General features: G+C 40.8%; 1 protein-coding gene across 4 annotated transcripts in view; it reads right to left on the minus strand.

The window, feature by feature from the left end:
- The window catches only part of STK39 (serine/threonine kinase 39), a 116,645-nt gene that overhangs the window by 23,091 nt on the left and 80,286 nt on the right, over nt 1–13,268 (minus strand). For all 4 annotated transcript variants that reach the window (XM_080971304.1, XM_080971301.1, XM_080971303.1 and 1 more), the window contains exons 11-14: nt 12,710–12,832; nt 12,184–12,216; nt 10,829–10,891; nt 9,681–9,748 (exon numbers count right to left, since the gene is read on the minus strand). In XM_080971304.1, coding sequence (XP_080827430.1) covers nt 9,681–9,748; nt 10,829–10,891; nt 12,184–12,216; nt 12,710–12,832 — 287 coding nt within the window. The remainder of the gene's footprint in view (nt 1–9,680; nt 9,749–10,828; nt 10,892–12,183; nt 12,217–12,709; nt 12,833–13,268) is intronic.

Here is a 13,268-nt window from a genome sequence, read left to right on the forward strand (position 1 = left end):
TGTAGTGGCAGTACTTCAAAAATCCTCAAAGCCTGCTAAGGCTGCAGACAAATGTTGCATAAAGGGATGAGCATGCACACCAGATGAAACTATCAGGCAGCATGTCTCCAATTCTCTTGGATGTTGTTTGCCTCCAATCTAAGACGTGCCGTAGTCTAGCATAGAGTCTTCATGAAATAAAAGCACCCGGGCTAATGTCTGATGTGGCGTACTTTCATTTCACTTCCCCAGCTCCTCATAAAAAGGGGGAAAGGGGAGTTTCAGCTAACAGTATAGCACAATGGCTGTGCTTGCCATTCACAACACTGACCTCTCTGCAAGAGGAAAGTACTGTAAAATGCAAAAACAACATAGCCTCTAGCTGCTGAACACTACCAAACAGTACACAAACCAATAAACTTCTCCAGTGGGCTAATTCTACCTTTCTATGCGGAGGCAGCATTCACAATTTGTGTTTTTATTATCCAAGAGCTCTGGGTAAAATAAATTGGGGGAAAGATCGCATGATCTCAACAGGCAGAACCACCAATTAAATGTGAAGATATGTTTGCAGTTGCCATGAATCTCTACTCGTTAACTCTCACTCAGCTGGAAACGAATCACCGCTGGGATTGAACCCATCAACAACTGGAGCCACAACACCTCAGGCCCAACACAAATTCCTCCCTGTGCACACAGCTCTCTGCAATGCTAATGTGAAGACACAGTTTTATACTTAACTCTAGTTAGACCTAGGAGGATGAACGGAATAGCCTTTACAATTGCACACCTAAGGAAAAGAAAATTCTTTTATAATCCCCACGCAACAGGGAACCGATGGTGTTCTCTAACAACATGCCTTTTGTGATGAATGTGAGACCATTACTACACATTGCGGATGAATCCACATGGCTACTTTACAATCACTGCGTTATCTGCTACACATATTAGGCAAGCTCCCCTCACACCCCAAGCAGCAGCTAATGAAAATATCTGACGGGAACTTAAAGCATATTTCTATGTATTCTAGCTACCCAGCATGTAGTATATAAAACAAATAAAACTGCAAATCCAGAAGACAGGCTTTGCAATGCAAACATGTCCATGGGCTAGACCAGGGATGGAGAGCCTCAGGCCCAAGAGACCAAATGGGGACCGCCAGGCCTCCCTATCTGACCCTCTGATGACGCAGGCTACAGTGGTACCTCGGGTTACATACGCTTCAGGTTACAGACTCCGCTAACCCAGAAATATTACCTCGGGTTAAGAACTTTGCTTCAGGATGAGAACAGAAATCGTGCAGTGGCAGCACAGCGGCAGCAGGAGGCCCCATTAGCTAAAGTGGTGCTTCAGGTTAAGAACGGACCTCCAGAACGAATTAAGTTCTTAACCCGAGGTACCACTGTACATCCCTTCTCCTCAGCCCACATCCTTCACTGGCCCTGTTTCACCCCACAAGTGGTTTTGCCTGGCTAAAATGTGCACACGGACTCTGATAATGCTTCTTCCCTGCCTGCCTGCCTGGATAACAGAGGGTTCTGTGAGTTTGTGTCAAAACTAGCCTGTTGCACAAAGATGAAATTTACATTGATTGCTCTGCCCACTTTGGCTGCTGAGCCCCCACACGACGAGCACGCAGCCCTTGAAAGTCTGCTCAGGAGGGATGTGGGGCTTGGGGTGGAAAAGTTCACTGCGGCTCATAACACTAAACCATGGCTGCTTTTGCATATAGTCCTGAACCAATATCTTGTTCCAGTAGACTATGATATCGTGACCTAAAATTTGAAAGGCCTATACCAAAATGTGTATTATCATACTACCAGTTCCACAACCCTTTGGAGATTTTTTGGGGTGAGTGGGGGGGGACAGTGAGAAGCAAAAATCACTGCCCCCTCCCACCATTTCATATTTCTCCCAATTTGCAGAAGCTCTTGTAGAACACCAAAGGCTGAAATAATCTCACTCTTATTCTTCATCATCATTAGGCTCTTACGAAAATCCAGACTTTAATTTCTCTAAATTATCCACTTAAAATGATGGCTGTCCTCTGTGATTGAAGGTGGCAGATCGCCTGTAGATGTTACCGGCTTGCTCAACAGCGCTGAGATTCCATAACGCCTGGTTTCAATATCATTTAGTTCTGCTAGTTTCAAAAATGTCATTTTAAATCCGGTCACCCCAATTTGGCACAGTCATTGCCTAAGTATTCTCAACACCAGCGACTGTTATGATGAAAGCTATCAGAACATACCACTATCTCAAGTATGTCCAAAGTCTGCTGAAGATCAGTGGCATTGTTCCAAGGGCTCTTTGACCATGTTCCAAGATTTGAAATCACTCTGCTTGGAAAATGTGTGCAGGCACACAGGGTGCTTGCCTGTTCAAAGATGGTACAACTAAGTCAATATTCAGCATTCCTCAGAACAATCGGCACAAGCATTGATAGGAGTGATGAAGTCAACTTGCTTCCAGTGTTTCAACCAGAGATTGCAGTCTTGCATCTCCTGAACCAGTGAGCTTCTTCGCACACGAAAACCCACAAAACATTAATGTGCATTGAATCTGGAGACTCACTGGGAAGATGATGGGCATATTCTAACCTTTAAGGAATTAGACCTTGTTTGGGCTGTAAGATGTGGCTTTACTTGGTGATGTTGTATGTCTCTTCAATAGAAGTGAAGAATTTGATAGAAGACATTGCCTTCTCCCTAATGAGGTTCAAATGAGAACTCCCAATTTGCAGTTGCTCAAAACTATCGGACTTTCCATCTCCTATGTGTGTACAGCCTGCATCTGTGGAAGAATTCTGACAGCAAGGAACTTCATACAAATTGGAATACATCCTGTCTTCCTCTCAATTTGGGCAAAAAATATAAATCTTATGGAATGGCCAGACCAATCTTTATGAACAGGCTGTGATTTCTGCCCATTCCCTGGGAAGATAGATTGATTCCTAAACCACTCTGAGTAGCTTCATGAGGGGAATAGGGGCCACTGAGCACGTCTCTGCATCCTAAACAAACAACACCTCCCAAAATTCTTTGGTATAATACCACTGTAAACATATAAATTTATCTCCTGAGAAGATGATGTCAAACACATGTCAAGCACAGGTGGTATTTGAAACCATGCCTCTGCATAAACGGCCCAATTCCAGGGTGGATATGATTTAAATCAAATAAATTTAAATCACTAGTCAGTAAGACTTGATTTAAATATTTTTTTTTACAGAAATACTCATTCTTGCTGGTATAATCTTAATATTTGCAACCAGAAGAAGATTTCATTTTTAGAATAATAAATTTTCAGAGTAGTTTTTACAGTTTTATCAAAAATTACTGATTTTGTTATCCTATTAGAAATACATAGATAATTATGAAATTATTGTTAGGTTTAATAACTTAACTGTTTATATTTGGACAACTTTTCTGCTGTACTTTATTGGAAGGAGAAAAATAATCATTTCCTTAATAAAAATTTGTTTAACCAAAACAATAACATTATAGCATATGTATCCATGCTTATTAACTAATGTAGTTAAATAATTTTTAAAAAAAACAAAAACCCTTAGACTGAGTTTTAGCACATAAGAAAAACTTAAAACAAAACCTTATTTCCTGATGAATAGCCTTTGGACTATAATCTAACTTAAATAGAAAACTATCTTTAGAAAGATTTTTCCTCCAAAAGAATTTTATTTTAAAAATCCAATTTAAATTTTTAAAAATCCAATTAAAAAATTTTTAAATCTGATTTTTTTTAATCATTGATTTTTATCCACTCTGCCCAATTCTAATCCTCCTTCCCCTATATTTACATGGATACTTCCTTCACCAAAAGATTACTGACAAACCTTGGTTGCCCACCCTTCCACACACGGCATATCCTGGCACTGGGGTGTCCTTTGTCCACAGAGTAAATCCTGACCCTTCCCTCCTTGTCTGTCAAAATATATTCCATACTTAGTAACCTTATTCCTCTCACAATAAGGCTATTGAGCACCCGTCTGTCCACAATCCAACATAATTGGTCTGAAGGCAGATGAGTTGGCAAGTCTGCCAACTGTGAGTGCTAGGATGGATGCCACCCAATGGGTTCCATTAGGGAAGAAAGGCAGGATTTGCACACTGCAGGAGAGCAATCCTTATCAGTTATGAAAGCTATTTGGCATTCTCTGCATGTACCCATGGGTGGGAGCTATGCACAAAGTGTGTATGTAATGCCTAGGGCATCTGCACTGCCATGCACTTGGGTCAAATGGGAATGCAGCCATTTTTCCAATCATGGAAACGAGATGGTTATGTGCATGTGAAACACCCAGGGGCTCTGGCCCCAGCCTCAGCTCATGACTAAGAAAATCAACTGAGGAAAAAAACTCTCCACAAAAAAAATCCAGCCTTAAAGTAAAGGATTCATCTGACAGCTGCCTTAAATTAGAAGCAAGGAAGCTGAAGAAGGGGCCGAACACTCCAGTAGAAAGAAGCCGGCTCCAATTACCCATCCCTCCTGTTCCGCTCTTTCTTTCCTCACCGCCCATCCCTCTCTCGCACTGCCAATCTGCCTCTAGCATCCCCTACTCTGACTGCATCAAAATTTTCTGTATTGTTATATACACACACAGCACTTCTGAGGGGCGGTGGTGGGGAAGGAACAGTAAATTACTGCTCTTGTGAGCTCCAGCTCCTCTTTCAGTTTTTCCCCTAAACCTCTTTTATAATTGCATTTACTTTACTTCTTTTCATTCTGGAAATAACTGACAAAAGTTAAGCACGGCCCTCATTATTAGGTAACGCTTGTGGGGGCAGACTACTATATTAAGCCTCGGATGCTCAAAAAAGTTTTGCTCCCAAGAACGGAAGATGGGAAAATGCAAAATTAATCTTTTACAGTTCTCCCAACTTCTATTTCAAGGCTACTATAATGAGTTCACTGTCTCTCTGGATGGTGATTTACTGATAGAGTGTCACAAAGTCAATTTTACTATAAGATATGTTATCATGGTTTGATTTAAGTTTTACTGTTCAGGGAAACCTTGATAAAAATGATGCAATACACCTAAACGCAAGGTGGAGGGAAAGTCTTTGTAGAAGTAAAATCAAAGTGAACTGAAAATAACTTTGCATTAGAATTAACTTTCTAAAGTTTGCATTTTGACCATTTCGATTAAGCTGTAAAGAAGCAGTGTACATTTATGGTGCAAATTTCAACAGGAATGTTATGCTGAAGTTTCACCATAAATGTCACTCGTTTCAGTTACTGCCAATAACTGCATCTCAGGGGCAGAGTTCAGAGGATGGTATCTTAGAATCACCATTACTAGCTGAGATATGAATGAGTCTTTTGACTGTACACACATGTGGTTCATGCATCAAGCAATAAAATCATAGTTGAATTAACCATATTTTCCAAGTTTATTCAAACTGGAAAACCACGGTGAACGGCTTTGGAAAAAGCCAAGCTATTAGATCAGTTTGAAACCTTGGGGAAAATGCTGTTCAATTCCATCTCTTCATTATGGTCAATGACCAGTAATGGGGACAAGGGAATGCAATAGTGTCACAGGTAAGTGAAACTACAGGAAGAATAGAGATGTTATTTTGGGCAGCAATTCAGACTCTGCTGAAACACACAGTTTTGGCCCCTCAAAGAGCTGTTCACAGATCTCTTATCTCTTAACTATTTTCATAGTTAAAAAGGCAGTATATAAATAAGATAATGTATGCATGGATCTGGATTATATTCATTTTATGTAAATAAGTCCAACTCAGATTACACCAGATACTTGGGGGATAATTAAAGCCATTAAAAAGGAACCTTGGAACTTGTCAACTGTACTCTAGGAATAGCTGTCTTAGTTCCTACAGCCAAAACAATCACTATATTCTAGCTGGAGTGTTCTGGATCTGTGAAAATACCAAACAAGCCTAGAATTTTAAAATGCTTTCAAAAATAGTAAAATGCATTGTACCAGCTCTTGGCACAGAGTCCTCCTCTGTGTTAAAAGGGACACAGGTGGCACTGTGGTCTAAACCATTGAGCCTCTTGGACTTGCCAATCAGAAGGTCAGCAGTTCGAATCCTCATGACAGGGTGAGGTCCTGTTGCTTTATCCAAGCTTCTGCCAACCTAGCAAGTTCAAAAGCATACCAGTGCAAGTGGATAAATAGGTACCACTGTGGCAGGAAGGTCAACAGCATTTCCGTGTATTCTGGCTTCCATCACAGTTCTGTTGCGCCAGAAGTGGTTTAGTCATGCTGGCCACATGACCCGGAAAGCTGTCTGTGGACAAATTCTGGCTCCCTCGGCCTGAAAAGTGAGGTGAGTGCTGCAACTCCATAGTCCCGTCCAGGGAACCACCACCTCTGGCCCAAGATATATATTACATTTTTTTTCACAAAATGCCAAGAAACAAGTATAGGCAAGTCAAGCAATTAAAGCTGGAGATCAAATATTTTAGAAATATTCCTGGATTCCCAAGAAGAGAAGATATTTCCCCCCATTAACAGACATACTAGCCCTTGAAGATTGTAAAGTGTTTCAATTAATTACTGTATGCTGTGCAGCACTAAGTCACATCGAAACCCAGAAGTATAGCGGCCACAATTCAATTTTCTCTAGCTACTAGTGTTTCTTTGGTAGCAGGATGTGAACCTCTATATGGAGAAATGGTCAACATAGCAGCTTTAAGGGCACACCAGGCCCATAGACGGTTTAAAATCTGTGCCTTTTGCCAAACATCAGAATAATTCATTTGTCAAATTATTAGTCCATGGCCACAAGCCAGGGCAGAGGAGAGAGTGTTTCTACATTTCACAACAGGACTCCTTACACATTACATGGAGTGCAAGTAGAGAGTGTGGCTGGGATTGTGCTCAGGAGCACTGCTTCTCATGTATACTTGAAAACCACAAAGTGTAAGCTTTATGGGTGCGATCAGGGGTACAGGGATACCATTTGCAGTGGAACAGCACTAATTCTGCTAGCGTTTCCTTTCTGCAGCGCCCAGCATGAATTCAACCAAACCCCTACAATTTTTGCAGCAATAACAGGTGTAAGAGAAGCATTACTAATACTGAACTGCTTCGTGACGAGCCTAGGAAATGGCTTTAGAAAAGTTTGCCGCTCTTAAAAGGCAAACTAATGCTTTTAAGAAAAGATTTAGTCATTAAGGAATTTAAAGCAGTTTTAAAAAAGGGAAGCCAAAATGGGATTTGATCACCAAGACACTTCTCCACCCTTCGCCCTTGTGTGTACATGCGAAGATCAATCACAAAAGCATAGGAATTCCCAGGAGAATGTGTTTAACATGTAATGGTTCGATTACTCCTTGGCAAAAACTCATCAGACTACAGCCAGCTCTTAGTGGAAATTCTTCAATGTGCTTTTCAGGTCACATCAACGACTTGATTTAACTATCAGCTCAGCAGGTGGTGGCACAAAATTTCTCGGGAGGAAAGTAGTTGAGATGGGCAAAGCCAAAAACCCTAGATTTTAGCTGCCTGAAGTCGTATTAATAGCAACTCAATGCAGCGCCTTACAAAGCAAACCATATAAAACCAAGAGATTGGGCTTGTGAGGGTACAAAATATAAGTGCTTTTCTCCACGCAGAAAGGGCTGATGAAAGCAACAGATAGACTGAATACAATTTATAGAATAGCTATAGCTTATTGTGCTCTCACAGCTTTTGTTAATGGCAAATAGTTTTACGGCAAAGGCTTTAAAAAAGACGAGGAGGAAAAAAATCCCACCAAACCCCCATCTATGAATAGCAAAAACAGGTTGTGCCATTCCTACACTGGCCATAGCACTTTCCATTAACATGTGAAAAAGCAAAAATAAAACTCCTTATCTTGGACTGCCGTTGTAAATTTGGCAGGAATAGAAATATTGCCTGCCCTTTCCCTCTACAAGATGAATGCACGCAGAGTTCTACAGAGTCTCACAATCTGTAATAGTCACAAAAGGAGTTACAATAAAATTAAATCTCTTTCGAGCACTGCTAAAATACTATTGCTATGGAGGCAGAGGAAAAGAGTAAATAAAGAGACTAACAAAGCTATCTTAGGCAGGTTTACTCAGAATCAAGTTTCTCTATATCTAACGGTTCTTACTCCCAGGTAAGCATACACAGAACTGCTTATTTTTGTTTTATAATCAAGAGGAGTACATTTTGTATAACGTATACTACTGTGTCCCATCAGCACAAGGATTTTCACTTGCACAATGGGACTTCCTCCCCCTCTCCTCCTGCCACAACCTCCTCAAATTTGCTCCAAAGAGCTAAGGGAACCCTGAGAAAATGTTTCAGGGGACACGGGAGGGGACAAAACAAGGGCAATATTCCATTGAGCAAGGAGAAATTCTTCCACTGACAAAGAAGAGACATAGAGCTACAATGGATTCTGCCCTACATTTATGGTGCATAATTAGAATGTCTAATGGAAGTTTTTTCATCATGACATCAGGATAGGCACACTACAGGAGATATTTTAAAATGCGATGAACTGTTGAGATCGGGGGAAGATAATTTAGGTCAGGAGGAAGTGAGCACATGAACTTGCAGCATTTTCCCTATCTCCCAGGGCGTGGGAGCGCAAGGTTGACTAGGAAGAGAAAGCCCCAGTGACTTTTGCTTCCATTTTTAAATTCTCTTTTCCCCCTTTTTTTGCATTATTGACAAACTGGGGAGTTCACGTCATACATGTCAAAATACATGTCAAATACCTTCCTTCACAGAGTACATGGGAAATGCAAAAGAAGTCCTTATCTTAGCAACCACCCACTGGGCTGGTTCCAGAAAACTTGCAGAGGACCACATCACATGAGAAACTAGAGGAAAGATCTTTGTACATGCAAAGAGGATGGGTGGTAGTGAGCTCTTATGTATCATTGATTAATCTCATTGCTACAGCTAAGAGAAGAGTACTCAATCTTCCCACAGTACATTAGAAATAACCACTTCCTTCCATTGACAGAAGGACTAAGACGTAGATCAACACGAAAGAAGTTTCAGTTTCCAAAGTTATTTTAGGTTAGCTAAAGAGAAAAACTAGGTTAGGTCTACATGAAAAGCATGTTAAGCTAGTTTTGTGGAAATTAATTAGGCCTCTGAAAAACTTGCTCGTTAAGAAGCAATTAATAGACTACAGACTCATTTTCTTAAAATGGAAATCAACTTTTGTCTACTGCCAAAAAAACTATAAAGCCTGACACCATATTTGTATCATTTCCTAAAAGGCTAAATGTTCTTTGAAAATATATCAGTCATTTTTTCCCCTGCAGCTGCAGATCAAACCTGCCCAGTAAAAATGTTCTGAGCAGGCGAGTTGTAATACAGCCATGGTTTATTTCCGTCAGAGGTTGACTGCTGAAGTGTGAAAGAAACTCATTAAAAATCTCTCACTGTGATCCTGCAATGGAATGAAAAAGGCAGGCGGGGGGGGGGGGAGAGAAAATACTTAATGAAGGGTACCCTTAGCCTGGAGCTACAGTCATATTCAGTTATTTCTCTCCCCACCCCCACCCCTTCTCTTTTAGTAAGCAATTAAAAGAGAGCAATTAGTCATGGGAATGCCATTCATATTGGTCATACTGAGAAAGGATTATGTGAACACTTAGTTTCTGCTAATGTTATTAAAGTTAACAACACTGACCCCCCCACCCCACCAAGTCTATGAAGGCAAATAGATGAAACGTCTTACCTTAGTCTTAAAACAAGATTCACAGCACATGGAACTTCACCAAATTCATTACTAACAGCAGGCCGAGTCTAAGTTCCAACGAGAGAGAGAGAGAGAGAGAGAGAGAGAGAGAGAGAAAGTAGTACACACTCTTTCAGAAGAAACAATTAACCTTACAAAAACAAACTTTAAAATGGATACAAGACAATAACAGAGCACTCACCTTAAATCTATTTCCCAGATTAATCCAATAAACTGCAAACCTGCACTTAAGAGGGCACAGCTTAAACCATTGTATTAACTATGCCACCCCCTGGTTTAACGTAGAATTGAATTTAGTAAGAAACCAGGTAATGTGCATTTTGTTTATATGTCCAACACATAAAATATGAGGTTAGGTAAAGGTAAAGGGACCCCTGACCATTAGGTCCAGTCGTGACTGACTCTGGGGTTGTGGCGCTCATCTAGCTTTATTGGCCAAGGGAGCCGGTGTACAGCTTCCGGGTCATGTAGCCAGCATGACTAAGCTGCTTCTGGTGAACCAGAGCAGTGCACGGAAACGCCGTTTACCTTCCTTCCTATTTATCTACTTGCATTTTGACATGCTTTCGAACTGCTAGGTTGGCAGGAGCAAGGACCAATCAACGGGAGCTCACCCCGTCAAGGGGATTCGAACCGCCGACCTTCTGATCGGCAAGTCCTAGGCTCTGTGGTTTAACCCACAGCGGGACCCGCGTCCCAAATATGAGGTTAAGGGCCTCTAAACGAAGAATCACTGTGGCTAACTGAGAACAGGGAGAGGAAGGAAGGAAGACTCTGGACAGGGGCACAATTTCAACTCCTCTCACCACAAATGCCCATTTTGCTTAAGGCCAATACATTTAGCTAACTTTGCAGTTAGTATGTGGACCAATCACTGTGGCGCATTGTAAAAAATATGTGTTATGGCATAACTTCTAATCTAGTTGGTAGCACAGTAAACCTGTAGCAAGTTGAAAACTGGCGTTGTGGAGAGCTATCATGAAACCACTTCACTGAATGCCAAACCCAGCCTTAGGCTGCTTACTCAGTGCTCTCTCGTACACCCCATGCTAGTTTGATTGTGCAAAACACCTCATAAAATCCACCCCATCAACCCAAACCGTAAGTAATGTTAATAGTGGTCGTACCTCAGAACCTTTAATAGATAGATTCTGTATTTGATCGGGGATATTGCTGGAATTCATGGAAATCTGTTTAAAAGAAAGCATGGTGAATTTCATTTGCTTGTTTTTGTATCCCAACATTGCACAAGTTCAAGGAAGAATTTAAAGGAACGGAGAACATGCTGCCCTCCCATTCAAAGAAGGCTCAACGCAACAGCAGAAGCTTCTATAAGCAGAACAGAGAGGGAAGTGAATCTCAAATGCTCCCTTTGTCCTGCAGCTCCAGACCTCTGTGCCACCTCTCAAACTGTTGTGGGGCAGATTTGGGAGAGACACAGCAGAAGGGAGGAAATCAGTGCACATTCCCTCCTTTCCTGCTCTACTCATGGAAGCTTCTGCTGGATCAAAGAGCCTGCTGTGAATGGAAGGACAACACTGTCTGCAATTACTATAACCTAAGCACCTGCATGGAATTTCACACCACTGCTTGAACGTAGGGTCGTCCAATGGAACCAACAGACTAATCAGAACAGACAAAAGCAAAGTACTTCACACAACAAACTCGCCACAAGAGGTGGTGGACACCAGCCCAGGCAGCTTTTAAAGCGAATTAAGACAGATTCCTGGAAGAAGTCTAGTTACTCATCATAGCTTGATGCATCCTACAGGTTCAGAGGCAGTCAAGCTCTAAGTATTAGTTGCTGAGGAACAACAACAGTAGCATCTCGTTGACCATTGCCAGAAAAAGAGACTCACATAGATGGACCTAAACTATCCTGGGTTCCTTAAGACTATAAGGAGAGCTCCTTATAGTCTTAAACTTCTGTACAGTTTTCCACCTATTCCTTTCTGCAGCTACGCTAGTTGTGTGGAATTCCTTTGACACAGTGCATTTCAGGTACTAGTGGCAAATAAAACCTATCATTTTAGGTAGGCACTTGCTCTCCCTTGCTCCTTTATTTAGTACCGAGCGACTTTTTTTTTTAAAAGGGCTTTGTATTGAGTCGATAGGTTTTAATTGGACAGATTGCAAACCACTTTGGCGACATGCGGAATTTAAGTAAGTAAAACCTTCTTTAAAATGCAACCGCAAAAGCTCTAGAGGTGTATAATTATGTGGATAGCTCAGTTGGTTAGAGCGTGAGGTTATGCTCCAAATTCTTTATCTGCTGTGGTGCCTTTTCAAAATAGTTTAATAAATGCTGATGGTTTTTAGCTGAAATCTACACCTCACCCATATATTATCTATTCTGAGGACAATACAAACCTAAAGCTTCATATTTTAAGATGCCAACAATGCCTAGCGTGATCACAGACAAAAATATAAAAAGGACCATTCACCTATTCAGAACATAAGAGATAAGAGCACAGTTATTTACCTCAGCATCCTCCTCCTCTTTTACTCTTCGGGACTAGAAGAGAAGCATCCAGAGTTACTTGTTGCATGCTTTTAAGTGCCAAAATAATAATTATTTATATGTGTATTTATTGGTCTTTTTTCCAGAAAGGTGAACCCAAAGCAACTCACAGAAACAAGCATTAAAAATGAATAAAAACAGGAGAAAAAAAATAACCTAAAATGTTCACTAATAATATATATAGAAGAACAGAGCCAACTCAACCCAAACTCACTAAAAGATATGCAGGAGATATTAAAAGTCCAAAGGCCTGGGTGAATAAAAATATTTTTGGATCGCATATAAAATCAGATAGTGATGGCATCAGGTGTGTCTCCTTTGGGAGAGCATTGCATAGAACAAGAACCACCACTGAGAAGGCCCATTCTCATGTCATCACCCTTTCCACAATCCCTTGGAGAGGACACATGGAGAAGGGCCTCAGAAGATGAGCAAAAGGTCCAAGTTCCACGTAAGTGTGTAACAGTGGGCAGTTTCCAAAAGTCACCTTTTCTTGGGAAAATGCAGCTTTGCCTTCTTCACTCTTCTCATCCATTTCATCATCGCTCCATTCCCAATCTCCATCTTCCGTCTTGTGGAGGTGGCCACTGGAACCTGGTACTCTTCTAACCTAACAAAAACAAAACATTATACCACTTATATATAAAAGCAACAACACTGCAACGTTTTCTTTCTGAAGTCCTCTTGGCCATTTTTTTTAAACATACTTTGGTCATCACATAACATTAAAGCATTTATTTTTAATATACATACCTCACAACAGTAACTGCAAGCCACCCTGTGATCCTTGAATGAAGGGCAGTATATTAATTTTTAAAATCATACGTTCAATAAATGATAATAATTTTAAAAAGAATGGTTTCCCCTCAGGCTCTCAAAGGTTTACAAAATTATTAGTAGAATAACCTCTATCAAAGTGTAATTTCATACAGTGTACTCAACCACGATGCCTGGCTTTTAAGAATATGGTAGAGATCATCAAGAAATAATACCCCTATAGAACATATTAACAATTCAAGAAGAAGAACCAAATTTGAACACACTCG

This window comes from Podarcis pityusensis, assembly GCF_964106645.2.
Source record: "Podarcis pityusensis genome assembly, chromosome: 1".
Lineage (NCBI taxonomy): Eukaryota > Metazoa > Chordata > Lepidosauria > Squamata > Lacertidae > Podarcis > Podarcis pityusensis.